At 37.7% G+C, this 26,419-nt stretch overlaps 1 protein-coding gene across 1 annotated transcript; it reads right to left on the bottom strand.

The window, feature by feature from the left end:
• Positions 1-20,899: 20,899 nt before the first annotated feature.
• On the bottom strand, positions 20,900-23,563 carry LOC107801019 (glucan endo-1,3-beta-D-glucosidase-like). The gene has a single exon (XM_016624283.2). The coding sequence runs from the start codon at positions 23,271-23,273 to the stop codon at positions 21,090-21,092; it is 2,184 nt and encodes a 727-aa protein (XP_016479769.1). The 5' UTR covers positions 23,274-23,563; the 3' UTR covers positions 20,900-21,089.
• Positions 23,564-26,419: the final 2,856 nt, after the last annotated feature.

Genomic DNA, 26,419 nt, shown 5'->3' with positions numbered 1-26,419 from the left:
GCCAGGAGCTGTGTGCATTAGAGACAGAAATTAAGGTGCCAATGGAGGGGTCCAAAGTAGAACACCAACACTCTAACCAGCTAAAATTTAAAGATGTCGATATTGTAAAAGAGATACTAGAGTCAACCAAGGACATTGATGAGACATATTTAGTTGACTCTAGTGTCATTGGTGTTGAGGATGTTAACAATACCAAGGCTCATGTAGTTGAGCGCATTGGTCCACACTCCAAGTATTTTTTTCACATTGTGTTTGGATGATGATATGGAAATAGAGTCATCCGAGCTAATTGAGGAGTCAAGGAATGAGGAACAAGGTGCCTACATTCTGAAATTCTTCTTGCCAGAAAGTCAGGATTACATACCTCATGCAAAAGCTAAGAAAAGCAGAATGCTACATTATTTTCTTGGGGCAGTTAGATTTGTTCTACCACCCTTGGAGCATAACTGAAAACTTGAAGCAAAACTTGGGGTTCAATTCATAAGCTTGATATAGAGGCAAAAAGTGATTCGCGTCGTGTCGCGACGTTAAATCAAGCGCTTGTTGGGAGGCAACCCAGCTTTACTGTTTTTTTTTTTGTTTTTTTTGTAGTGTTGCTTTTTTATTTTTTAAGAGCATGGGAAGCAAAGTCATTGGAAGAAAGCAAAGCAAGTGAGATGGTGAGAACTAAGTGTGGGGTGCCCGCACAAAGAGTCAAGTGTGGGAGAAGTCTGAGTAACCCATGAGCTACTAATGCTTGGGCCTATGGCCTACCAGGGAGTTTCTTTTGCCCTCTTGTATTCATGGGTGTGCATTGGGGGCAATGCACAATTTAAAGTGTGGGTGAAGAGACTGTTTGGGTGGATTCCTATGCTAGTTTAGTTGTGTTATTTTGTATGTTTTAAAAAAAATAAAAAAATAATTAGGTAGAAATAATCCTCTTGGTTTTTCTTATGACCACAGTTCTTTTCTAAGGGATGACTCTTTGAACCGAGTAGTAGTTTTTTTCAAACTAGAATTTTCAAAATGTTATGGACTTTTCCCAACGATAGACTTCTTAGACAGTTTTCTTGAGGGTTTAAAGTATAAAGAAACATACAAAAAAAATTCCTTTTTTTCAACTGATAATGGAATGGGAAGAACTTGAGTATCTATGCTTTTTGACATGTTTTATGTTGGGACTTAGAGCTGGAGCATTTGCACTGAGTACTTTCTTCCTTATTCTTGTGACTATATGCCTTGAGAGTATCTATTGACTCCTTTTATTTCCTAGAGTTTGGATTATATGATGACCGTGCTAGTTGCTTTAACTTGAGAGTCGGGTCTGAACCCTCCTGAATAAGTCATGTGCATTGTGTGAGGTGAGATATTTGGTTGTACTTTGTGTCGTCCCTTGGTAGTCTAGAACGTGCCCCGTGTATGACTTGAAGCGAAATAAGTAAGCTTTATGAGTCTAGAAAATGATATAGGTGTTTCTTTGATTAACTTCTGAGCTACTTGCCTACCAGTGATAAAAAATTATCATTTGTTAGCCCATTTGATCTTATAAACCTTTTCTTTGGTACCCATATTACAAGACGAATCTCTTTTGTTCTTAATTAAATCTTGTTGAACCTTTACCTCCGAAAGCACTTAAGTCACTAGAAGAGAAGGAAAAGAGATTGGGTAATTTTTGAGTGGAGACATAGAAAGGCCAAAAGGTGCATGTGTGTATTAAGAGAGCCACTAGCTGGAAATATTTATTTATGGATGGTGTTGAAAAGATTTTGGAAAAAAGAAAGAAAGAAAATACAAAATAAAAAGTCTCTCCAATTCACTTTCGTATGTGCTAGTGCTTGTGTAGATATGCTTAAAGTCAATGGGCTACGTTATGTACGGTTTCGTAGCGATATGTTGAGTGATCATGAAGAGGATATGCTTAAAAGTTAAAGTGTATTGTATTAAAAGTACTTAGGAGGATTAGTCACTATTACCCATATCTATCCTACCCGTCCCATAACCTACATTACAACCCATGGAGACCTAATTGATCCTAAACTTTTCGATCTTAAATTAGTAGAAACTTATATTACAGGCAAGCCTATGATACGAGCTTTGAGGGCACATGAGTTTCTTTGCGAGTATGAGTGAATTCTTTCATTATGTGAGTTCTTAAATTATACTTGAATTCATATTTGAGTATGAAAACTGATTACCCTCTTTATTTTGTTGGTGAGGGCACATGCTTTACAATAAATCGGTAAGGAACTCGTATCTTTAGTTTGCACAAGAAGCAAGTCATAAAGAGGAATGTAGTGGAGTTAATTTTTGAGGCTAGGATGTTAGAAGAGTCACACGAGTATTTTAAATAGTCTTGGCACTGGTCTAAAAATGAGGAGAGTATGAAGAGTCCTTATATCGGGTTCTAAGCATTGATATAAACCATTATCATTGGTCGGATGCTTGAGTATGTTTTGAAAAGTGTACTTGTTGTCGTGCTTAATTTTAGGTTGCTTGAGGACAAACAAGAGTTTAAGTGTTGGGTGGTGATAAATGATGAAAAGTGCATATTTTTTAGTATATCTGCATATTAATTCTTATGTGAGTTGCGGTAGATTACATAATTTTTTAAGTAAAATATGCCCATTACGTGTTTTTTATGTGTATGAATGAGTTTGGACGATAAATGATCAAAAGATGACAATTTGACACAAAAAGTAAGAGATGGAAAGAATTGGAAGCTCGTCTAATCTCGTGTGTGGCCCGAAAACGGACGCGAAAAAGGAGAAAATTGAAGGCATAAAACAATGAAGTGAAGTGAAAGCACGGATTGCTTTGCAAACTGAAAAATTGCAAAAGCTGAGTCCTCGTCCATAGTCGCGTTACACGCGAAGGCAGACGCGGAAGGTACTCAGGTTTTCAGGGGGAACTTCAATTACAAGTTTGTCATCATCAAAAAGGGAAAAATTGATATGTTATATGTTATGTTATGTTTTGATGATCTAACAAACTGAATTATAAGAACTAGACGGGGAACCTGTTCCACATCTTCAAAGTGTTTAAGATCAATAAGTCTCAAGTCTGGGACATGTTCCAACTCTCAAAGTCAAAGAAACAATAGAGGGAACAGATGGTCATCAGTTCCCTTGCTGACTGTACCAGTCAACTCCCCACAATGGTAAAGTCGCTGTAACTGTTCCTATGCACACGCGCAATAGTGCAAACGGTGCATCAGTCACTTTATAAGGAATGCCCTTGTACCAAATATTCTTGCATCATTCAAGTGATGTCACTTGTGTAATATTAACATGAAGCAAAGGGAAAACAACACACTTGCACATCCCAAAATTAATCAAGCTTTCTCTCAATTGTGTTGGTAACTTGCAAGTGACTTCCAGGGCTTCAAGAACAAAGAACATCATAACGAAGGACCAGTTTCCCACATCGATTCATTACATGTCCTTATCTATGTTGTACTTTTGTTAAAGTGATTTACTTGTAATTCCTACTTAGCTTAGCTAGAAGCATTGTATAGGAAACCTTTTATAAAATCATAAACCTTGTGTTTGTATCTTGGCTAGAGTTAGTCGATTTGTAAGATTTTTAATAGAGTTATTACAAATGGACTTGTAATAGAGTTATTACAAGAGAGCGAGGGATTAAGAGTTTAATTCCTAGGTTACAATAGTTTATAATCTGAAGTTTACTCAGTAGTGAAGTTGAAATCCTACGAGTGTAGGTCGTGGTTTTAATCCCGTGAGTTGGGAGTTTTCCATATAAAACTTTACTGTTTCATTTACTTATTGCTCTCTATGTGTGTACTGTGGGAACTAATAGAGAACCAGGTTCTCTATATAGTTTGGTGGACCCTTAGATTCTATCAATTGGTATCAGAGCAGGTTCTTTCTATCCGGCTAACACCTAGAAAGGATCCTTATGGCTGCTCCACCAAACTTTGAAGAAGGTCAATCTACCTGCAGACCACCAAGATTCAATGGCCAATACTATTGATAGTGGAGGACAAGGATGCATGATTTAATCATGGACCCTTCATTCCTATGAAGACCATTGGCGAACAAACAGTGACAGTTCCCAATATAAGGAAGGAGTACAACGATGCTGACCGCAAAGCTATAGAGAAGAACTTTTAAGAAAAAAAATCTTCGTCTGTGGTATTAGACCAGATGAATACAACAGGATCTTTGCTTGTCAATCTGCCAAAGAAATCTGGAAAGCTCTCCAAACGACACATAGAGGAAAAACTCAAGTCAAGCAGTCAAAGATCGACACGCTCACCACTGAGTATGAACTCTTCAGGATGAAGGATGATGAGTCCATTCAGGATGAATGATGATGAGTCCATTCAGGATTTGCACACTCGATTCACCTCTATCATTAATAAACTTCACTCTCTGGGAGAAATCATTCCAAGGAACAAACTTGTCAGGAAAATACTTAGTGTATTACCTGGTTCTTGGGAAAGCAAGGTCAATGCTATCACAGAGGCAAAGGATTTGCAAAAGTTTACCATTGATGAACTCATTGGAAATCTGAAGACATGTGAAATGAATAAGAAAAAGGGCCATGAAAGAAGAGAACCCAAGAAGGAGAAGAACCTGGTCCTAAAGGCTAGCAATAATGACTCAAGTGGTGAAGATGCTGATATGACATATCTAACAAAAAGATTCCAAAAGATGGTGCACAAAAATGAAGGCATTCCAAAAAGGGGTCGCTCTAGCAGACCAAAAGGCTATGACTTATGTTATAAATGTGTAAGCCAGGACATTTCATCAAATATTGTCCTTTGCACAAGCAGGATCAATACAAGCATAACACTGACAAAGAAGCCAAGAGGAACCCGGTTCCTGACAGAAAATTCAAGAGAAAAGACATTACTGACAATGTTATAAAATAAGCTCTTGTTGTATGGGGAGATTCCTCCAATGAATCTGAAGTAGATGATGAACAAAGTGATATTTCTATGATGGTGGGTGAAATTGAAGCAGCTGAGTATGACTCTATCTTTGTCCTGATGGCAAAATCTGATGATGATGACGATGAGATAAACTTTCTGGACGTTCAATGAAATTTGAAGTATTACTCTCAAAAGAAGCTTATATCCTTGGAAAATGTTCTAACTGATGCATATCACAATCTCATCAATGATAAAAATGTTCTAACTGTGGAACTAGGAGAAGTAGAACATGAGATAGATGATCTAGTAGTTGTAGTGGTCGATTTAAAAGAGACTATTGAGATTTTAAAAAAGGAAAAAGATGTTTTAACTGAAAAAATTGCAAACGTAGAGTATGAGAGAGATGACCTGTTAGTAGTAGTTGTGGACCTAAAGAAAACATGAGGAATTAAAATGGGAAAGTAGGCATGGAAACACTCAAAAGGGAAAGAAAGTTGCAAGTGAGTCACACCTTAGGCTTGAAAAATGAGCTAAAATCAGTGAAATCTAGTCTGTGTACTGAACTTGAGAGAAACAGACAACTTCAGGAAGATCTAGGTAGAGTTAAGAATGACCTAGAAAAATCTCTTAAGTGGACCTGATCCTCTGATGCAATCACCGCTATGTACAAGAGAAATGGGGGAAATAGGTAGGGAATCGGGTTCCAAAAGAAAAAACTCCTTACAATCCTCATAGCAAGTATGTTACTGTCCCTGACAACTAACTTTGCACTCACTGTGATATCATTGGGAATTTTAAAGAAACATGTAAAGCTATATTTCAGTCCCAACAGAAAAATAAAGTTTTTGCTGAAAAAGTAACTACTGCTAAAGAACTTGGTTTCTCAAGCATTTTAAAGAAACATGTAAAGCTATATTTCAGTCCCAACAGAAAAATAAAGTTTTTGCTGAAAAAGTAACTACTGCTAAAGAACCGGGTTTCTCAAATAAACAGTGTGTGATGCTTTCTTGGACAATAAGAGCTTTGATTCACCCTTTTCCTCATTACAAGGGACCCAAACTTGTTTGTATTCCTAAGTCTAATCCTTGATTTCCTTGTATCAGGGAGCAGTGAAAGGAAGTAGCCAAAGATGGAATATGGATAGTGGCTACTCTAAGTATGTGACTGGAAGCATTGATGATTTTCTTTCACTCAAAGCCCTGCAAGGAGGGAGTGTGTCCTTTGGCAATGACAAAAAGGTGTACATTCTGGGAGTAGGAAGAATTCGGAAGACACTCACTCACTTAATTGAAAATGTGTATTATGTGAACGGATTGAAATATAGCCTACTAAATGTCTCTCAAATCTGTGACAAAGGAAACAAAGTGGAATTTGTATCAAAAATCTGCACAGTCACAAATCTTGTGACTGGTGAAGTCGTCCTGATGGCAAAAAGATACAAAGACATTTATGTTGCTAATTTTGAGTCCTTGAACAATGGTATCTCACATGTCTGAGTGTTGTTGATGATGATGCTGAACTATGGCACAGAAGATTGGGGCATGCAAGTTTAAGTTTCTAAATAAATTGGTCAAGAAGTACTGGTTCGTGGGTTGCCTAAGTCAAGCTTCAAAAATCACAAGGTGTGTGATGCATGTGTTAAAGGGAAAACAAGTCAGGTGCTCCTTCAAACCCAAAAAGAAAGTTAGCACCTCAAGGCCACATGATCTCCTCCATATGGATCTGTGTGGACCTATGAGGGTGACAAATAGAGGAGGAAAGAAGTACATTTTTGTCATAGTGGACGACTATTCTAGTTTCACCTGGACTGTGTTTCTCAGATCTAAGGATGAGACATTTTCAGTGTTTGCTGCTTTTGAGAAGAAGATCCAAGTAAAGATGAGCCATAATGTTGTGAGTATAAGATCTGATCATGGCACAGAGTTCGACAATGCAAAGTTCGACGAATTCTATGCTGAAAATGGTATAAGTCATAATTTTTCAGCTCCATGAACACCCTAACAAATGGTGTTGTGAAGAGGAAAAATAGGACTCGTGAAGACATAGCAAGGACAATGCTGATTGACAGTGGTGTTGCAAAACATTTCTGGGTAGAGGTAGTTAAGACTACATGCTACTTGGTGAACAGGTGCATGATCAGGTCCTCCTAAACAAAACCCCGTATGAACTGCTGAATGGGAGAAAACCCAAGCTAACACATTTAAGGACATTTGGCTGCAAATGTTTTATCCTCAACAATGGTAAGAAAGCACTTGGAAAGTTTGATTCCAAAAGTGATGAAGGAATCTTTCTGGGCTATTCATCACAAAGCAAAGCCTACAAAGTCTACAACAAAAGAACTCAGTGTGTTGATAAAAGCATACATGTGATCTTTGATGAATCACACCATCTATGTGGAAAAGATTCACATGATAAGATTGATCAAGACGGAGAGCAGTCAAAGGTTCCTGGTGAAATCATTGATATGGCAAATGGAAAGGCTGACATGATGAGTCAAGTCAAGGAATCAAACGAAGATAGTGCAGCTGAATCTCCAACTGATGTAGAGGAACCTGGTCCCTCGATCACAACAACTGAAGCAGAGAACAAAGTTGTTGATGTTGTGCAAGGAAACCCAAATGCTGAGCTGAGAAGTGGGACTCATGTCAATAATGGATCACGTTCAGAAGAACCCGGATCCTCTCACAATGAGATTCAGGTGTTTAACTGGAAGCACAAAAGTTCACACTCTCTTCAAAATGTGATCACTCCTCTTGACTTAGGATTCAAACTAGATCAAAGTCAAGAAATTCACTTGCCTTCACAACATTTCTCTCTTAAATTGAGCCCAATAAGATCAAGGAAGCATTGAAAGATGCTGATTGGATTACTGCTATGCAAGATGAACTCCATCAAATTTAGAGGAACAACGTATGACACCTGGTTCCTCGACCCTCTAACAGAACTGTTATAGGAACTAGGTGGGTGTTTAGAAACAAACTTGATAAGTTTGGAACACAACAAGGAACAAGGCAAGGTTAGTAGTTCAAGGCTACAATCAAGAAGAAGGGATCGACTATGATGAAACTTTTGTTCCAGTTACTCGAATGGAAGCCATTAGAATCCTCATTGATTTTGCATCTCATATGGAATTCAAATTGTTCCAAATAGATGTCAAAAGCGCATTTCTGAATGAATATCTAAAAGAAGAAGTCTTCATCAAACAACCACCTGGTTTTGAATGTCATGAGCATCTTGAGCATGTATTCAAACTTGACAAGGCTTTATATGGGCTAAAGCAGGCTCTTCGTGCATGGTATGAAAGCTTGTCCAAATTCATCCTTGAAATGGCTTTAGAAGAGAAAAAAATCGACAACACCTTATTTATGAAGAAACGAGGGAGGAACCTGATTATTGTGCAAGTCTATGTTGACGACATCATCTTTGGTGTAACAAATGATTCTCTGTGTGAAGAATTTGCAAAGCTCATGGGAAGTGAGTTTGAAATGAGCATGATGAGAGAATTGAATTTCTTCTTGGGTCTGCAACTTTAGCAAACTACTAAGGGCACAATGATAAGTCAACAGAAGTATATCAAAGAGCTTCTAAAGAAATTTGAGATGAAAAGTTCAAAGATCATTGATACTCCTATTGCCACTGCCAATCGTCTGGACTTGGATGAACCTGGTTCTCCTGTGAATGAGACCATGTATAGAGGTATCATTGGGTCACTCTTGTATCTCACAGCAAGCAGACCAGATATTGTATTTAGTGTAGGATTATGTGCTAGGTTTCAATCTAATCCAAAGTAATCTCATATAAAGGCTGCCAATAGAATCCTAAGGTATCTCAAGGAACGCAGGACCTGGTTCTTTACTATCCCTCAAGATAATTTCGACTTTATCAGGTATGCTGATGCTGATAATGCTGGTTATCTAGTGGATAGAAAAATCACTTCTGGCATGGCACATTTTCTGGGATTGTGTCTAATTTCATGGGGTACGAGGAAACAAAACTCAGTAGCTCTTTCAACTACCAAAGCAGAGCATATGACAACTGCTTCTTACTGTGCTCAATTACTGTGGATCAAGCAGCAGTTAGAGGACTTCAGTGTATTTTCTGATTGTGTGCCATTACTGTGTGATAACACCAGTGCTCTCAACATGGAAAAGAACCTAGTTCAACATAAGAGAACAAAGCACATTGATGCGCGACATCATTTTTTAGAGATAATGTTGAAAAGGGGCTTATCTGCATGAAGTTTTGCAGCACAGGAGATCAAATTACAAATATCTTCACAAAGCACTAAGCAAAGAGCATTTTTAAAAAAATCGACTGGCACTGGGGTTGATAAAATCAAGCTGAGAAGCTGGTCCTTCAATGATTAGCTATGAAAGAAATGAACAGGTAAAACATCTAAAAAGTGTTTTCTGGCTAGTTCTAACTCATTTCTATACCGTTACAGGTAGACACGCATGGCAATTACAGAGCAAACAAGAAGCTGATGGTATTGTATTTTGGTAAAAGGATGAGGCTCACATTTACAAAAAATTTTAGGGAGCCTGGACACATGTTAATAGTTCCTTTGTACTCTCATGCACAACTTTTTAACGGCTGAAAAAGTTCCATGTCATTAAAATGTCAGTTTCTCTTTCTCCCTTCTTTAGAACCCAAACGTCGTACCCGTTACTAAACGACCCGCCTACCTAGAAAATTATTTCCTAACTGGACCTCACCCTCTTTAAATAAACCCAAACACTGTCTCTTTCATCACTGTTCACATCAAAAGCCAAAATTTCCCTTTTTCTCTCAACAACCAAATACTTCTTTTTCCTTAAGTTCTCACTACAAATCTTTATCATGTCCGAGAATCTAGAAGCCTCAAATGTTACCAGTGTAGACCCTACTGCGTCTTCATCTCACGATGCACAGAAGCCAGAGTCTGAGTCGCCTATGTCATCCAGTCCAAACCCTACACAAGACTCCAAACCACCCTCTACCTCCCCTCCTACCCAATCAAGTTCGGGTTCTCATCGGAATCGTAAGACTCAAAACTTTAAAAGGTTTGTTGCTGTGACTTCACCTTCTGCCTTGCTGGAAAAAATGGAAAAAGAAGAAACTATAGACGGAGATGAAGGTAAGAAAGTTTCTAGTCAAAAAGTTTGGGAGAGTATATAAGCCCAACAGGGTGTGGTTCATAGTAGTGATGGATCGGCACCGATTACGTCAAGCTTTGATTTGAATGTTGCCAACCCTACAGGTAATATTCCTCCTGTGTCTTCTGAATCTACTTTGGGTTAAATGAATGAGAAAATATAAAGAATATGTTGTTAATAGCTGCTGAGGGAAGTTTGTTTGGTGGTTATGAGGGTGTAAATAAGACCACTGGGTCTCGGGGGGAAGGGTAAGGTCCTCAAAAAGAGAGTAGGGAACTTGTGGAAGAGGGTAAGGAACTGGTGCCTATTGAAAATCTGGCACCTGGCAGTACTACTGGGGAAACAAATGAGGGACATGATCCCTCAGCCCAAGAGGAGACCTCTACTCCTACCTAGGATGAAACCCTCTATTCTTCAAAAGATCCCCAGGTCAGTACTGATCTTGCCCCCTCTCCTCACTTCTATGCCAATCCATTAAATATGGTCATCCCTAAGATGAGATCTCCTTCTGAGGAAGGAAATGAGAATAGTTAGGAGGATTATGACAATGTGCCTATTGCAAGCTTTATTGGCCCTAAGAGTAGAAGGACAACTCTGAAAGAGCCCACTCCTAAAAGACTACTACTAGGCTACAAAAAGAAAGAAGCTCTTGAATTAGTTCTGAAGAAATCAAAGAAGAGAAGAAGAAGATGAGGTTGGTGAAGAGTGGAAAGGTGGTGAATGAAGAGGTAGTGCCTCCAACACTTGTTGTTGATATTGATGACGAGGTGAATGAGGAAGCTGGTTCCTTAGTTCGTAATCCTCTAAGAAACCTACAGTTCCAAGACCTAGGAAAGAGTCATCTGTGAAATCATGGAAGTTAGCAATGTTGAGGTAGAAAAGTTTGATGAGAAGGTGGCCGAGGAGTCAGATGAGAAAGTGTCTAAAAATTCTGGTGAAAAGGTGTTTGAGAAATTGTTTGAGAAATATGCAGAAAAAGGGAAAAGTGCGAGAAAATCTGTGAAAAGGAAGGCTGGTGTCAATGAGGAAGCAGGTTCCTCCAAGAAGGCCAAGGTGAGTGTGGCCAAGGATGAAGGAAGAGAAAACCTGAGAAACTAGAAGGTGCTGTGGGACATAACATTTGCCCCTGATATTCTTGGCATGACAGGGATGCACCAACTGGTTGATATCTATGAATTTCAATAGTGGATAATTTGTTCACCAATGAGAGCCCAAAGGTGTATGAGGCAGAGGTGTGCAATTTCTATGCAGACATGTTCAGAGTAGAAGATGACAACATATGCCTCAATGTAAATGGTGTTGACTTTGTGATGGATGAGGCTGTGTTGGGAACAGTTCTGGGAGTTCTTACTAGAGGCATATTATCCATTGAGGGGACTTATTCTCCAAACTTCAGAAATGCCATTTTAAAGGATGATGCAGTACAACAGGGGGAACGGGTACACAAGAAGGCCCTCCTTCCAGTGTACCAACTGTTGTTTGAGATGGTGAACAAGGCTTTGATCCCACGCGCAGAAAGGCATTCTATTACGTCACAAGCAGACAGATCTTTTCCTCATGGAAGCACTGGATGCCTACTCCACTATCAATCTACCGGGTATCATGATTGAGCACATGAAAAAAGTGGCAGATTTTAAGGATGGTAATCATGGGTTGCCCTACGGGTTCTTACTCACTAAGGTATTTTACTTCTTCAAAGTCCGTTTGGGAAAAGATACCATGGGTACTCTCAAGTATACCTTCTCCAAGACCACCTTAGAAGAGTGTGAGTGCATTGATAAGAAAGGAGGGGTTGGAAGCTATTCCACTATCTCTCAACTGATTGAAGGGGGTGGTAGCATCAGCCACCTTCTCAAACATAACATCATCCAAACATTGGTGGATGAGAGTGAGAGCTTGTTGGTCCTTTTTTCTCGTCTTCGCAAAGACCTCTTTTTCATTTTGAGGTACAGCTTCCTCATTATTGGATTTTGTATACCCTCTATCTATGATTTCCCACATATCTTGGGAGCCAAAAATGGCTTTCATACGTAGATACTATTTCTCATAATTTTTTTGTGAGACGGGGTACTGAAAGGACAACGGACCGATATTCACCATGGCTCTGATACCACGTTATTGGAAAAATAATATCTGGCCCAGGAATAATACCCACTATAATAACAATAACACGAAATTTTTTAACGGGGTAAAATACAATACCCGAGCCGAGCAATATAATATCACTATAATATTATAACTTGGTAGTGTTAAGAGACTTTACAGCTTTAAAAGAAATAACATTCTTTATTTTAAATACCACACTATGATATTACTCCCACTCTCTATTTATCTCGTAGACTATAATCTATAGATTACTCTCTCTACGCTTTATTGCATTCACTCTATTTGGTGTGTTTAAAATGAAATTGAATGGATTTATTTATAAGGAAAGAAGCCGTCCAATTCGGCCAATCAAATTCATTCGTTACAATTTACAAATCTGCAAATTGCCATCTTGTTACCGTCCATTTCAACTTGTTGAAGCTTTTGTTTTGCTTTTTCTTTTATTTATTTTTATTTAATTGGGTCCCACAAATATGACCCTAGATCTTTCTTGTCTTTGGCTTTTGGGAAACAACCACCATTATAACATTCTTAACAATTACACAGTCTAAAGCCATTTTTTCCTTCTTCGTTGGTAAGAGTAGTCTTGCCGATGCCCCCATGCCATAGATCTATATTGCCTTGTATTTGTCATCTTGTAGTTTCTGAATGATCTAATGCACTGATTCTCTTTGCTGCTGAATAACGTTTGCCATATTTTTTCTTAGTTGATTAGCATAATTGGATACATGGTTATTCTTTACTTGACAACAATATCATCCACGCTTTGCTAAACATTTGTGTTAACTACTGTCAAAGCACCATTTGTACACGTTTTGATCCACAACAGATGAACTATGATAGAAACTAATGGTCCACCAAACTATATAGAGAACCTGGTTCTCTATTAGCTCCCACAGAACACACACAGAGTAGTAAGTAAATGACAAAGTAGAGTTTTACATGGAAAACTCCCATCTCACGGGATTAAAAATCACGACCTACACTCGTAGGATTTCAACTTCACTACTGAGCAAACTTCAAATTACAAACTATTGTAACCTAGGAATTAAAATTTTAATCCCTCACTCATTTGTAATAACTCTATTACAAACCCCTTTGTAATAACTCTATTACAAAGCTTACAACTCGACTAACTCTAGCCAAGACACAAACACAAGGTTTATCATTTTACAAAAAGGTTTCCTACACAATGCTTCTAGCTAAGCTAAGTAGGAATTACAAGTAAATTACTTTAACAAAAGTACAACATAGATAAGTACATGTAATGAATCGATGTGGGAAACTGGTCCTTCGCTATGATGTTCTTTGTTCTTGAAGCCCTTGAAGCCACTTGCAAGTTACCAACACACTTGAGAGAAAGCTTGATTAATTCTGGGATATACAAGTGTGTTGTTTTCCCTTTGCTTCATGTTAATATTATACAAGTGACATCATTTGAATGATGCAAGCATATTTAGTACAAGGGCATTCCCCATAAAGTGACTGCTGCATTGTTTGCACTATTATGTGTGTGCAGAGGAACAGTTGCAGCGACTTTACAGTTGTGGGGAGTTAACTGGTACAATCAGCAAGGGAACTGATGACCATCTGTTCCCTCTGTTGTTTCTTTGACTTTGAGTGTTGGAATATGTCCCAGACTTGAGGCTTGTTGATCTTGAGCACTTTGAGGATGTGGAACAGGTTCCCTATCTGGTTTTTATCATTCAGTTTGTTAGATCATCAAAATATAATAGGACACATAACCCATTAATTTTTCCTTTTTGATGATGACAAACTTGTAATTGAAGCTTCCCTTGAAAACCAGAGTACCATAAATATTTCCTGTATTCCCCCTGATATGGAGACAACGAGTAAACCCATTATCATGAAAATACTTGTCGATGCAACTATTCCATGCTCGTGGAGCTTGCTTCATTCCATATAAAGCTTTCTTCAACCGCAATACTTTATCTTCATGGTTTTTAACCACAAAGCCCAATGGTTGTTCAACATAGACATCTTCTTTAAGATAACCATTCAAGAAGGCTGACTTGACGTCTAGTTGATAGATCTTTCACTTCATTTGCACCGCCAAAGAGATCAACAAACGAATCGTCTCCATGCGCGCAACAGGTGCATAGACGTCTTCATAGTCAATGCCTTGTCTTTGCTTGTAGCCTTTAGCCACAAGTCGTGCCTTGTATTTCTTCACATCTCCATCAGCATTCTTCTTTATTTTATATACCCATTTCACTCAAATTACTCGATGACCCTTGGGAAGAGTTTTTAACTCCTAAGTGTTGTTATTCTCTATTGACTAGATCTCCTCCTCCATGGCTTGTCTCCACCTTTTGTCTGAAACAGCTTCATCAAAGTTCATTGGTTTACTATCAGCAAAGAAATAACATAAAAAATCAAAATTAGTAACTTATTCTATGCCATCATAGAACTCTTGAATACTTCTCGTCCTTTGCGGGTGTTCATTTGAATTTTCTTGAGAAGAAGGAGATGCAACATTAATTGGTAAAGGAGGTGGAGTAGAATCTTGCATAGGTTCCACGGTCTCTGGTTCTTCTTCATCACCAAAATATGAAAGAAAATCATATGAAGTTTCTTCTTGAGCCTCCCAATTCCATGCCAATTCTTCATTAAATTCACATCACGAATTACCACCATCTTGGCGTTGCTTGGGTTGTATAGCTTGTAGCCTTTTGAACTCATATCATAGCCAACAAATACATGCTTGACACTTCGATCGTCAATCTTCGCTCTCTCTTGCCGTGGCACATGGTCATAGGTTATGCTCTCAAAGATTCTCAAATGTTTAACACTTGGCTTTCTCCTACTCCATGCTTCCTGAGGGGTTTGATCTCTAACATTTCTTGTTGGAGACCTGTTGTTCAAATAAACCGTACAAGAAATAGCTTCGGCCCAAAATTCCTTAGGCATACTTTTAGATTTCAACATACATCTAGCTATATTAAGAATAGTTTGATCCTTTCTTTCTGCAACTCCATTTTGTTGGGGTGAAAAGTCATTAAATTCTTTTGAAGTGAATTCGCCTCCTCTATCGGACCTTAAAGCTTTTATTTCATAGCCACTTTCTTTTTTACAAGTACTTCAAAATCTTTAAAAGCAGCAAAAGCTTCAGATTTTTGGTTCAAGAAATAAACCCAAGTCTTTCTGCTAAATTCATCAATGAAAAGCAGAAAATAGTTACTTTTACCAAAGAAAGGTGGATTGATTGGTCCACACATATCAGTGTGAACAAGCTGGAGCGGCTTGGTTGATCTTGACATGGCCTCCTTTGGAAAGCTTCTCCTTGCATGTTTTTCAAGAAGACAAGCTTCACACAATTGATTGGGATGTTTGATTGATAGTATCCTATGCACCATGTTCTTTTCTCCCATTGATTTGAGCGCATCAAAATTCAAGTGTCCAAATCGCATGTGCCAACACCATGATTCATCTTGCACATTAGCCTTCAAACACTTTGCATCAATTGTCTTAAGATTCAGAGAAAATAATCTATTCTTTGCCATATCCACTTTTGCAATTAGAATTCCACTTGAATCTCTAATCCAAAAATGCATATATTTCATGTGGATATCATATCCATTTTCAAGAAGTTGGCCCAAACTTAGAATATTACTTTTTAATTTTGGCACATAATAAATATCTTGAATTAACTTATGGCCACCTTTTTTACATGAGATCAGAATCGTACATATCCCTTCGATTTGAATCTTTGAGGTATCTCCAAAGGACATATTACCTCTTACCATTTTATTGATCTCCACAAACTTTTTTTTGCATCCACACATATGATTGCTTGCTCTATTGTCCAAATACCATGAGCTACAATCATCCTTGTCTTCTTCCTTAAGTGCCATCAACAATGTTGACTTATCTTCTTCTTTCTTATTGTCAACAAGGTTAGCTTTATCTTCAACATTGCTACGACATTTCCAAGGGTAATGGCTAAATTTATGACAATTATAACACTCAATGTTTTATTTGTCATACCTTTGTCCATTAGTTTCTTGTTTGTAGCCACAACATTTTTCTCCTCTTTGTCCACGACCCCTGACTGGGTGTTACCCGCGATTGGTAATGGCACAACCATAAGAGAAGTAGGGGAGACAAGGTTAGGCACTGGGTAGCGTAGTGCATCTGTTTCGGGTACAAAGGCGACGAAGGTGCTAACCCGGCCACCCAACCCAGCAGGTTAGGGGCAGGCCGACCATAGGTTCGAATCCTGCCACCTTTTTCTGTGGATCATTTTGTGGTTACCGGATGATGGGAATAACAAAGCAGAAATTTGGAAATGAGCACGAAATGTCAATATATGAATTGTTTCATTATTCGTTATTTACTGGTCTTTTCGTTGCATTCACTTACAACAAGAAACGGGTAATAACCCAAGTTTGTTTGAAGCTTTTAAGAAAGATATGTCCCGTGAGTTTGAGATGACGGACGTAGAATCATGTCAAACTACTTGCGCCTAGAAGTGAAGCAGATGGAAGATGAAATGTTTATCTCTCAAGAAAGCTATACAAAAGAGATATTGAAGAAGTTCAACATGCTCGATTGCAATCCCGTGAACACACCGATGTAGAGTGGGACAAAATTGTCCAAGTTTGATGAAGGAGAAAAAGTGAATCCCATATTTCTTAAAAGTCTTGCGGGAAGTTTGAGGTACTTGACTTGTACCAGGACAAATATACTCTTTGCAGTTGGAGTAGTAAGTAGCTTCATGGAAGCTCCTACCTCCACTTATTTGAAAGTCGCTAGAAGAATTCTTCATTACCTAAGAGGTAAAATTGACTTTGGGCTATTTTACTCTTCTTCTAGTGATTTCAACCTTATGGGATTTGGTGATAGTGATTATGTGGGAGATATTGATGATAGAAAAAGCACAACTGGATTTGTGTTCTTCTTGGGTGATTCTGTTATTTCTTGGAGTTCAAAGAAACAATCAATTGTTACTCTCTTGACTTATGAAGCTGAATATGTAGCAGCAATATCTTGTACGTGTCATGCTATTTGGTTGAGAAGATTATTGAAGGAGCTTAATTTGCCACAAATTGAAGCTACCGAGATTTATATTGACAACAAATATGCACAAGCACTCGCGAAGAATCCGGTGTATCATGATCGAAGCAAGCATATAGACACAAGGTATCACTTCATCAGAGAATGCATTGTCAAGAAGGAAGTCGAGCTCAAATATGTAAAGTCTTATGATCAAATTGCAGATATCTTCACAAAGCCTCTCAAGTTTGAAGATTTTCAGTTAAGATCTTGTCTTGCAATGAAGAGAAAAAATCAAAATTAAGGGAGAGATTTTGTGGGACCCATTTAAATAAAAATAAATAAAAGAAAAAGCAAAACAAAAGTTGCAACAAGTTGAAATGGACGGTAACAAGATGTTTGCAAATTGCAACGAATGAATATGGTTGGCAGAATTGGACGGCTTCTTTCCTTATAAATAGGGCCATTCAGTTTCATTTCAAAACACACCAAATAAAGTGAACGCAATAGAGTGTAGAGAGAGTAATCCACGTATTGTAGCCCGTGAGATAAATAGAGAATGAGAGTAATATCATAGTATGGTATTTAAAATAAAGAGGGTTATTTCTTTTGAAGTTGTAATATTATAGTGATATTATATTGTTCGGCTCGGGTATTGTATTTTATCTCGTTAAAAGATTTGGTGTTGTTGTTTCTCTCTTGTATTATTGTTATTAAAGTGGATATTATTCCTGGGCGGGATATAATATGTTAGGTCTTAGTCTGCAGGAGGAAAGTAAACCAGGAAGAGCATATAGACTTTATACAGAACTGTCCAAGGAGAAACTACTTCTCATACTGGATGATGTTTGGTCATACATTGACTTCGCAAAGACAGGGATCCCTCACGGTGGCACAAGGCCTGCAGGATTATGCTTACCACGCGACAAAAGGATCTATGTACTGCTATGGGGACCAAAGGAATACCATTGAGACTCTTATCAGAAGAAGAATCGTCGCACTTATTGAGGAAAAATGCTTGCACAAACACTTCTTACCTTCCTATGGAATTGGATGGCATGGTCATGAATTTTGTTAAAGAATGTCAAGGTCTGCCATTGGCACTTGTGACTGTTGGAAGTGCATTACGAGGAAAAAGCCTAGTGGAGTGGAGAGCAGCACTATAACTGCTTAAGAAGTCCCAGCCCTTTAGCACCACTTATGCAAAAAGGACCATTTTCTCCTGTCTGAAGTTGAGCTACAATTTTTTGGAAAATGAGGAAATCAGGTTGTGCTTTCTGATGTGTTGTTTGTACCCAGAAGATGGTGAAATAAGTGTTGAAGACTTGACCAGAGACGGGATAGGCAAAGGGCTGTTCTCAGATGTGGACAAAATTGAAGAAGCTTGAGCCAGAGTGTGCTTAAGATTTAGCCAACTTAAAGCATCCTGTTTGTTGCTTGATGTTGGGAAGGAGGGTTTTGTAAAGCATCCACCCTTCTAGCTTTCCCTGAGAACTTTGATCTTCCTAACATACAGAAGTTTGAGATAACTGTAGGTTACAGATCAGCTATATGTTATCCAAACTCAAGGGCATTCTATCTTAGAGAAATAAAGACTGGTATACCAAATGGGATGAAAGATATGCTTCAATTCACAGAGGAATTGACAGTGTTCTGTGCATGCAAGGAAATACTGAAAAGTATCTTTGAGGTCAAAGGGGGTTTGAATCACTTGAGAACTCTTAAAATAACTGCCAATTGACGACATTACCTATCTCGTCGATGAGGTTCTTCATAGCGATGCACCTGTAATTTTAGGAGCTTTGGAGAAATTACAGCTTACGAATCTCAACAAGCTACGTTCACTTTCTTCATTTAAAGAAGGTTCCTTCAAGAATTTGCGGATCCTAAAGGTTGATCTTTGTCTACACTAGTTATGATGTCTTTGCTCAAGAGGCTATCAAGTATAGAAGAAGTTCATGTGAATTCGTGTAACACGTTAACAACAATATTTCATCTTCTTTACCTGACAACGTTTGATGAGATTAGTTATTGTAATAGCTTGAGATATATATTCCCATCCTTTGCTGCTCAAAATCTTTGTCAACTGGATAGGATAATCTCAGAATTGTGGGGTGTGCCATATTGGAAAGAATCATTGGAGAAGCACCAGAAGGGGTGTCAGCAAATATTCAAAATCGACATGTTTTATTTCCCAACCTCAGAGCTGTTCATGTAGAAAGATGCAACAAAATGAGAAATATATTTTCTGTTATGACAGCTCCAAGTCTTGGCAAACTAGAAGAGTTAAAGGTAAATGAGATGCCAAATCTGGTTGAACTCATAAGCAATGAAAAAAGAGAAAGGAAAGACACAATGATTGTGCTCCGCGAGCTGAAAAGCCTGAGAATTACAGAATCTAAAAATGTGGAACGGCTTTGTACAGAGGCATTCACAATGGATCTACCATCGTTAGAAGAATTTGTTGTTATGGAGTGTCCTAAAATGGTTGACACTATTAAACATGGACTGGGTAGCGCATCAAACCTTTTTAAAGCACAGATTGAGGAGCAATCATTCATTGGCACTATGGCACAACAGGTTTTCAGTGGAAATGTTTGAAGAATCACTAATTGCTAGTTTGCACAGGTACACAGTACACTTGCACATACAACCATCTTATATCATATTCACATGAATTGACATTATAGAGTTTCATATACCTTCTTCACATTATCATAATGAACACCTTTGATCTTTTCTCCCATGTTCAACTGACAATATCTTCTAGTCTAGTTAGTTTTACTTGAATCTTCCTTTTTTATTAAAAGCATCATGTTTCAGTAATTTCCCCCAAATCATCCCTCAGTTTTAGGAAAATCCGTTTAATATGTATGGTTGTTGGAAGTGATTTGCAGTTTACAATAAACAAGGGTAGCTGCCATAAGCTGCAGAATTTGCAAGGTAGTTAATAACTTTTGTGTTTTTCTTGAACTTCAATCCAAACAAGGTATAAATAATTTGCTTTCTGGAAGCTTATTCTTTTGTTTTATCTTTTCATATAGTGACAATAGGGGGTTGCTCTGATGGTAAGCACCCTCCACTTCCACCCCAAGAGCAAGGTGGAGAGTTCTTGGAGAGAAGGATGCCGAGGGTCTATCGGAAACAGCCTCTCTACCTCAGGTTAGGGGTAAGGTCTGCGTACACACTTCTCTACCCAGACCCCACTAGTGGGATTATACTGGGTTATTATTGTTGTTGTTGTATCTTTTCATATAGTGCAGCTTGTGTTATACAATTGACATCAACCATCAGTCCTCGGATAGTAAAGATTTAATGTTGTATGCTTCCCTAGCCATCTGTTTGTTGTAAGAATTGTTGGATGGTACAGTTGTTTTTTCTGTAAGTGAAAAGTTCCATTGTTTTTACATCCTGTGCTGTTGACATTTTGTTGGACACTTAAGAGTATCTAATTCTTTCTTTTTCAAAGTTATATTACTCAAAAAACTACAAAAGGTCTTACTTTTATAATTTGAGTCTGCCACCTGAAAAACGTCGAGGTTCAGAAACAAAGTTACCTGATTATGATCTTCTGGTGGTCCACTAGTTAGGTGCAACATTGAATTTGAGTTAGCAGCAATTCTCTTATATAAATTGCTACTTCAATGCTGCCCTTCATAAATAAAGGACCAGTTTCATTCATAAAGCCACATGGTCATGAAAACTGTTTGCAGGATAGGCTTAGTGAAGAAAGAACCTTTAATTTTACAGTGGTCTGAAAATAGTAGTAAAATCCAAGCTTGATCATTTATTTACAGACAATTTGTATAAGTATTACAACATCCATATTAAGAGCATAAATCTGTAGTTTATATACAGACAACACAAATGAAAAGTACCATATTACCAAACTAGTACATCAATCTTTTGTTGTAACAAAGACAATTGTTTTATTCACTGAATGTTACATTACCATAAATTCAATGAGAGTAATGACGAAACCAGCAGAAGTTGTTCCCTCTATCACCCTTCTCTGCTTCATCATCTCTTGTATGAATCCACCACAGAAGATTTGTAAGTGAATTTCCATCATCAAAACCAGTTAATCTCTTAGTTTTGTCCAAAGCACTTGTTTTATCATACATTCCTTCTAAAGCATACACAAAACCTTTCCATCCTTCTCCAACACCACTTCTTGCAAGAGCTGTCATTGTCCATTGAACCAACTCTCTCACAAACCGAACATCGGAAAATAGAACTTCAGTAATAGGCAATATAGGTAAAACCTGAATTCCAAGCCTACATTCTTTCCATTCAGCTGGAGCAAACCAAAGGCCACTGTCCCTTTTGGTAGACCATAAAACACCAACCACGCGGTTATTTTTCACGAATTCTTCTGCATACAAATTGCTTTCCTCTTTCACATGCCACCAAGTTTGTGCTGAATGAATCTCCATAGCTAAAAGAGTTGATCCAATAGCAACAAGATGAGTATCACCATAAGCCAATCCCATTAAAGCTGCTGAATAGTATGCATTTATCGCTTCACTTGTGCTCTCTTGATTCCTTCCATCTGCAAACTCGGTTAATCCTCCTGCCCAAGAATGCAATTTCCACAAATCAAAGCACCTTAACCGCGTATAATGTGAATTTTCTCGCCTGCTTAAGTTCATAAAATCCGCCATAAGTGAATAAGCTTGTGGCCTATACTTTCTCCCCCACATTGGATCTATCTTGGCAAGTACTGCTATAGCGTAAAGGAAGCAACCAATGTGGTAATGATGATCACTGTAAATTCCAAAGCCAAAATCAGCACCAGAATCAAATGAACCTTGTTTAGTTACGATACCTCCCCATTTTGGATCATAAACGAAACCATTTGCTTCAAAAGTCCCATCTAACCAAGGTTCAATTGTATCCTTCAAGAATTTGCGGATCGTTGGGATAACATCATGGTAACAAACTTCTTCAGCTATCAATACTAACCTTGCAGCTCTTGCAATTAACTTTCCATAAAAGTAAGATGATGATGTTGAGATTAACGTTGAGTTCAAGTCCGCGACATCTTTATTCAAAGCATCAATTATTTCAGAACAAGACTCCTCTTTTACACCTTTAATTGAATGCCATGTTACAGAAATTGGATCACTCTTCAACAACCATGTATCTCCAACAACACCAACAAGCTCACCATCAATACTATTGTACTTAAAATCCTCCAAGATAATTACTGAACGATTCGAAAGCAGCTGGAGATGAAGGGGATGAGCTAGCATCAACAAGTCTCCCCAGCCAGTCTTTTCCCACTTATACTCCAAGCTAAATGGCTGACTGAAAACAGCATTACCAAATTTAGGATAACAAGAACTGAACCGATCAAGAACTGATTCATACAGCGGGTTTTCAGAATTTGGCAAAAGAACAATCCTTATTATCCCCGAAAACTCACTAGAAGTGATATTATTCACATCATTATTGCTCAAATTGATAGGCGAAGACGCGTACAAAAGCCAAGTTTGGCCATTGTTGAGCTTAATAGTATATTTGGTAAGAGTAGCATTCCAAGAACATTCAAGAATCGCGTGAATCGTTGAAATTCTAAGTGCAACATTACCAATGACATTACAAGTAACAAAGGGACATCCCCTGACAAGAAAGAACCTAAGGTTACTTGATGGAAGATCCAATGTGACACTAAGATCACTAAATGATGAAATAACATGGGGTGCATTTGGATTAGGATTATTCAATGTACCAATAGTGATATCAGCATTGAATATTTGGTAAACAAAAGCAGGATTATGGAACTGAGATGGGTAACAAAGAGTGAGAGATGAATTTGATGATTTTATAAGATATGGTTGAATATATTCAGGTTGATCACCATTTTTTAGCACAAAGTTTTGAAAGAAAGAATTTGTGGGCAAAGGGGTTGATAAGAGATGATGAGCAAAATATGTTGATGGTTCAGGAAGGACAGTGGATTTTACTGTTGGAAAAAGAAAAGGTTGTGACATTGGCCTAATTTGGGGTTGTGGTTGAGACATTTCAGGGGATTTTGGTGGCGGTTCTGGTTGTAGAGGAGGTTTATAGTGTTTGGAATGTTTCTTGAAAGGTGTTGTGACAATTGTTTTGACTCGTTTTGTGATCTTTTTTAACACCATGATAGGTAAATTTGTCCGCGCAATCTTGAACAAAAACAAGATTAATTGCACTAAGTGTGTGTTTACCTGTCAAGTTTGGCTGCACGTTAGAGAGACCAAAGAGTGAATTAGTTTGCAAATTGATAGCAAAGGAAGCAAAAAACAAATTCTTGATGGTGTCACATTAAGGTAATGACGTGACTTAGCCGTATAGAAAGAGAGAGAATTCTGTTATGGAGTCACTTTAGTGTGTGTATATAGAAACCCCACGAGAGATAGAGATAGAAGAGGGAGAGAGAATGGAATTACAAAATAACAAGTAGGATATTGCTTAGAGAGGTGTTTAAAAAGAGAAAGGTCGGCTACTTTTAGTATTCACTTGGAGGCGGATCCGGAATTTAAAATTTATAATTAATCTTCTAAACAATCTCAAATGAATATAATATTCTGGTCAAAGTTATAGGTATTTAGTGAATTTTTTTAATACATATATAATATTTTGACAAAAGTTATTGAGTTCTCTCTGGATTTGGCGTTGATGCCATATTCGGAAAAAAATTATATGTACATTTTTATACCAAACAAATAAATACAAGATACATCATGTATCATTTTATCAATTATTAAATGAGATGTACATGTTCAATTTGTAACTGCTAACATTAATTTTTTAATTGGTATAAACACTAAGTGCGGATAAATATTTAGCGTGTCGAAGTTTAAGAGCAAGAATGAGTTGGATTGCAAGTGAAGATGAGTATGATGAGGGTAGTGGTAAGCAAGATACCTAAAGGACTTGAGTTAATGAAGGAAGGGATGAGCTGAAAATGGTGGGGTTATCTTTTGCTGAATGGGAAAGCAAAGAAAGGAAGAATTAGATGTGAAAATTCTTTTCGTCTACGGCAGATTACATTCCAGGGAATATTGAAGTTCATAGATTTAAACGTACATACAGAATATTCTATTTAATTTATAGAAATGATCTAAGTTCAAACCTTGACATTCTAAAAGAGTACACTATTGAAGCATCACTTGCAAATATGGAGTTGATTAACACACACTTGTAGAACCTAATACAAGTGCTGAATACACGCAACACACAGAAATATAGGACCTAGTGTTGCATAAAAGAATGGTTTGGATCCAATATATTCGAACGTCGTGGGCTAGGTTTGTGTTGAAACTTCTCTGTACAAATGATATCGCCTAGCCCCTTTGAGCGGGGCATTTGCATAGATATTCATTTTTGGGCCGCCGTTGAAGTTATACTTACATTACACAAAAACTTACAAAATTTACTTAACAAATCTGAAATTAGTTCTATTACTTCAGTGCAACTTCAAAAATCAAAGCTTAAATTCTTCTTCTTTCAAATGCAACTTCAAAAATTCGAATCTTAAGTAGTTCAATTTCTTCAATGCAATTTCAGATATCAAATTTTAAGTTCTTCTATTTTTCAAATGCAACTTCAAAAAATTTAAATCTTAAGTAGTCCAATCCATTCAATGCAACTTCAAATTTCGAATCTTAAGTTCTAAAATATAAACTTGTTTTTCGAATTTTAACAATCCAACACAAGATTCAACGCCCAAATCTACTTCAAATGAGCTTGAACTTGAAACTGAATTTTCAAATATCATAAAGAAAAAACCTCAATTATCAAGTTGTCAAAACAACAATAAAATCTAACAAACTTATTTTGCAACTAAGAAGAAAACCTCCTAAGCACAACGTACAATCGTGTTTTGCAACTAAGAAGAAGAAACCAAAAGGCTCTTGGATATATGAGACATGAGTACATAGAAGAAGAAAGCAGCAACAAAGCTCCAGAATACATAGGACATGAATACAAAGAAGAAGAAAGCAGCAACGAAGAAGAACAGAAAGTGTTTGTACATGAAGTTACCCAAAAACTGGGTATCAGTAAAACATTTATTAAAAATAGGTACAAGTTAAATGGGGGTGACCAAATAGGGCAATCCATGAAATTGTTACGCTTTGAGCACCTCTACTTAAATCAAATTAAGTTTTTTTTTTAAAAAAAATAAATATATTTAAAGTTTAGCTAAATTTGAAAAACTTCATGTAAGGCCCCGTAAAATTTACCTAAAATTCGGGGTTTCATAGTGCCGAGGTAGGCTATCATATTTGAAGATTGTAGACAAGCTCGCCGCAGTACTGACTTTTTTAGTTGTACAGTACGTTGGGGAGTTGGAAGAATAATTGTTACAGAACATGGCGTTTCTGTTGTCTATTATGCGACTGCAGAACTGTCACGACCTGGATATCCCACCGTCGGGATCGTGATGGCGCCTAACATCGCACTCGCTAGGCCAACGTTAGAGTTATAATCACCTTTTCCCTTTACATTTGCATAGTTAAGATTAGCAAAAGCTAATTCAAATAGAAATAAAAGCGGAAGTACATGTTTAACTGATTATTTATACACTATTAACAACTCCAAAACTGTTACCACTCAGAAACTAGTGTCACAACCCAAGAACGTTCTATGAATTACTTCAAATACTGATCTGAAAAAAAAGTACATCTGTCTCGAAAGAAAATAAAACAGAAAAGTAGAACATAGGAAGGGGATGCCAGGGCCTGCGGGGTTTTGCAGGACTACCTTAGGTCTCTTGATGAGTGCATGCACCCGATCTCTCAATCAGCCACAACCAGCTCCAAAATCTGCATAGAAAATATAGAGTGCAATATCAGTACAACCAATCCCATGTATTGGTAAGTGCCGAGCCTAACCTCAGCGAGGTAGTGATGAGGCTAAGGCGGGGCTTATACAATATAACCTGCAACAATATATAATAAAACAAAAGGGAAATACAGAACGACTTGAAATAGTAACTTGCAGCAAAGTAAATACAAAACCCAGATATTTTGCCAGTACTCAGCTATAACTAATCCCTAAGAAAGTTGCAATGCTACGGAATAAAATCACAACAGAGAAAGAATACATAATCAACAAAATAATGTGGTGTACATCCCGATCCCACCATATAACAAGTAACAATATGAACATTCACCCTTATTACTCCTTGTTGCGACGTGCAATCTGATCCTACCAGTCCACCCTTATTACTCCTCAATATATCACCCTTATTCATCCTGTAGCGGCGTGCAACCCGATCCCACCAGTCCACCCTTATTACTCC

This window comes from Nicotiana tabacum, chromosome 22 (genome assembly GCF_000715075.1).
Source record: "Nicotiana tabacum cultivar K326 chromosome 22, ASM71507v2, whole genome shotgun sequence".
In the NCBI taxonomy this organism is placed as follows: domain Eukaryota; kingdom Viridiplantae; phylum Streptophyta; class Magnoliopsida; order Solanales; family Solanaceae; genus Nicotiana; species Nicotiana tabacum.
This window is presented reverse-complemented; position numbering and strand designations above follow the sequence as displayed.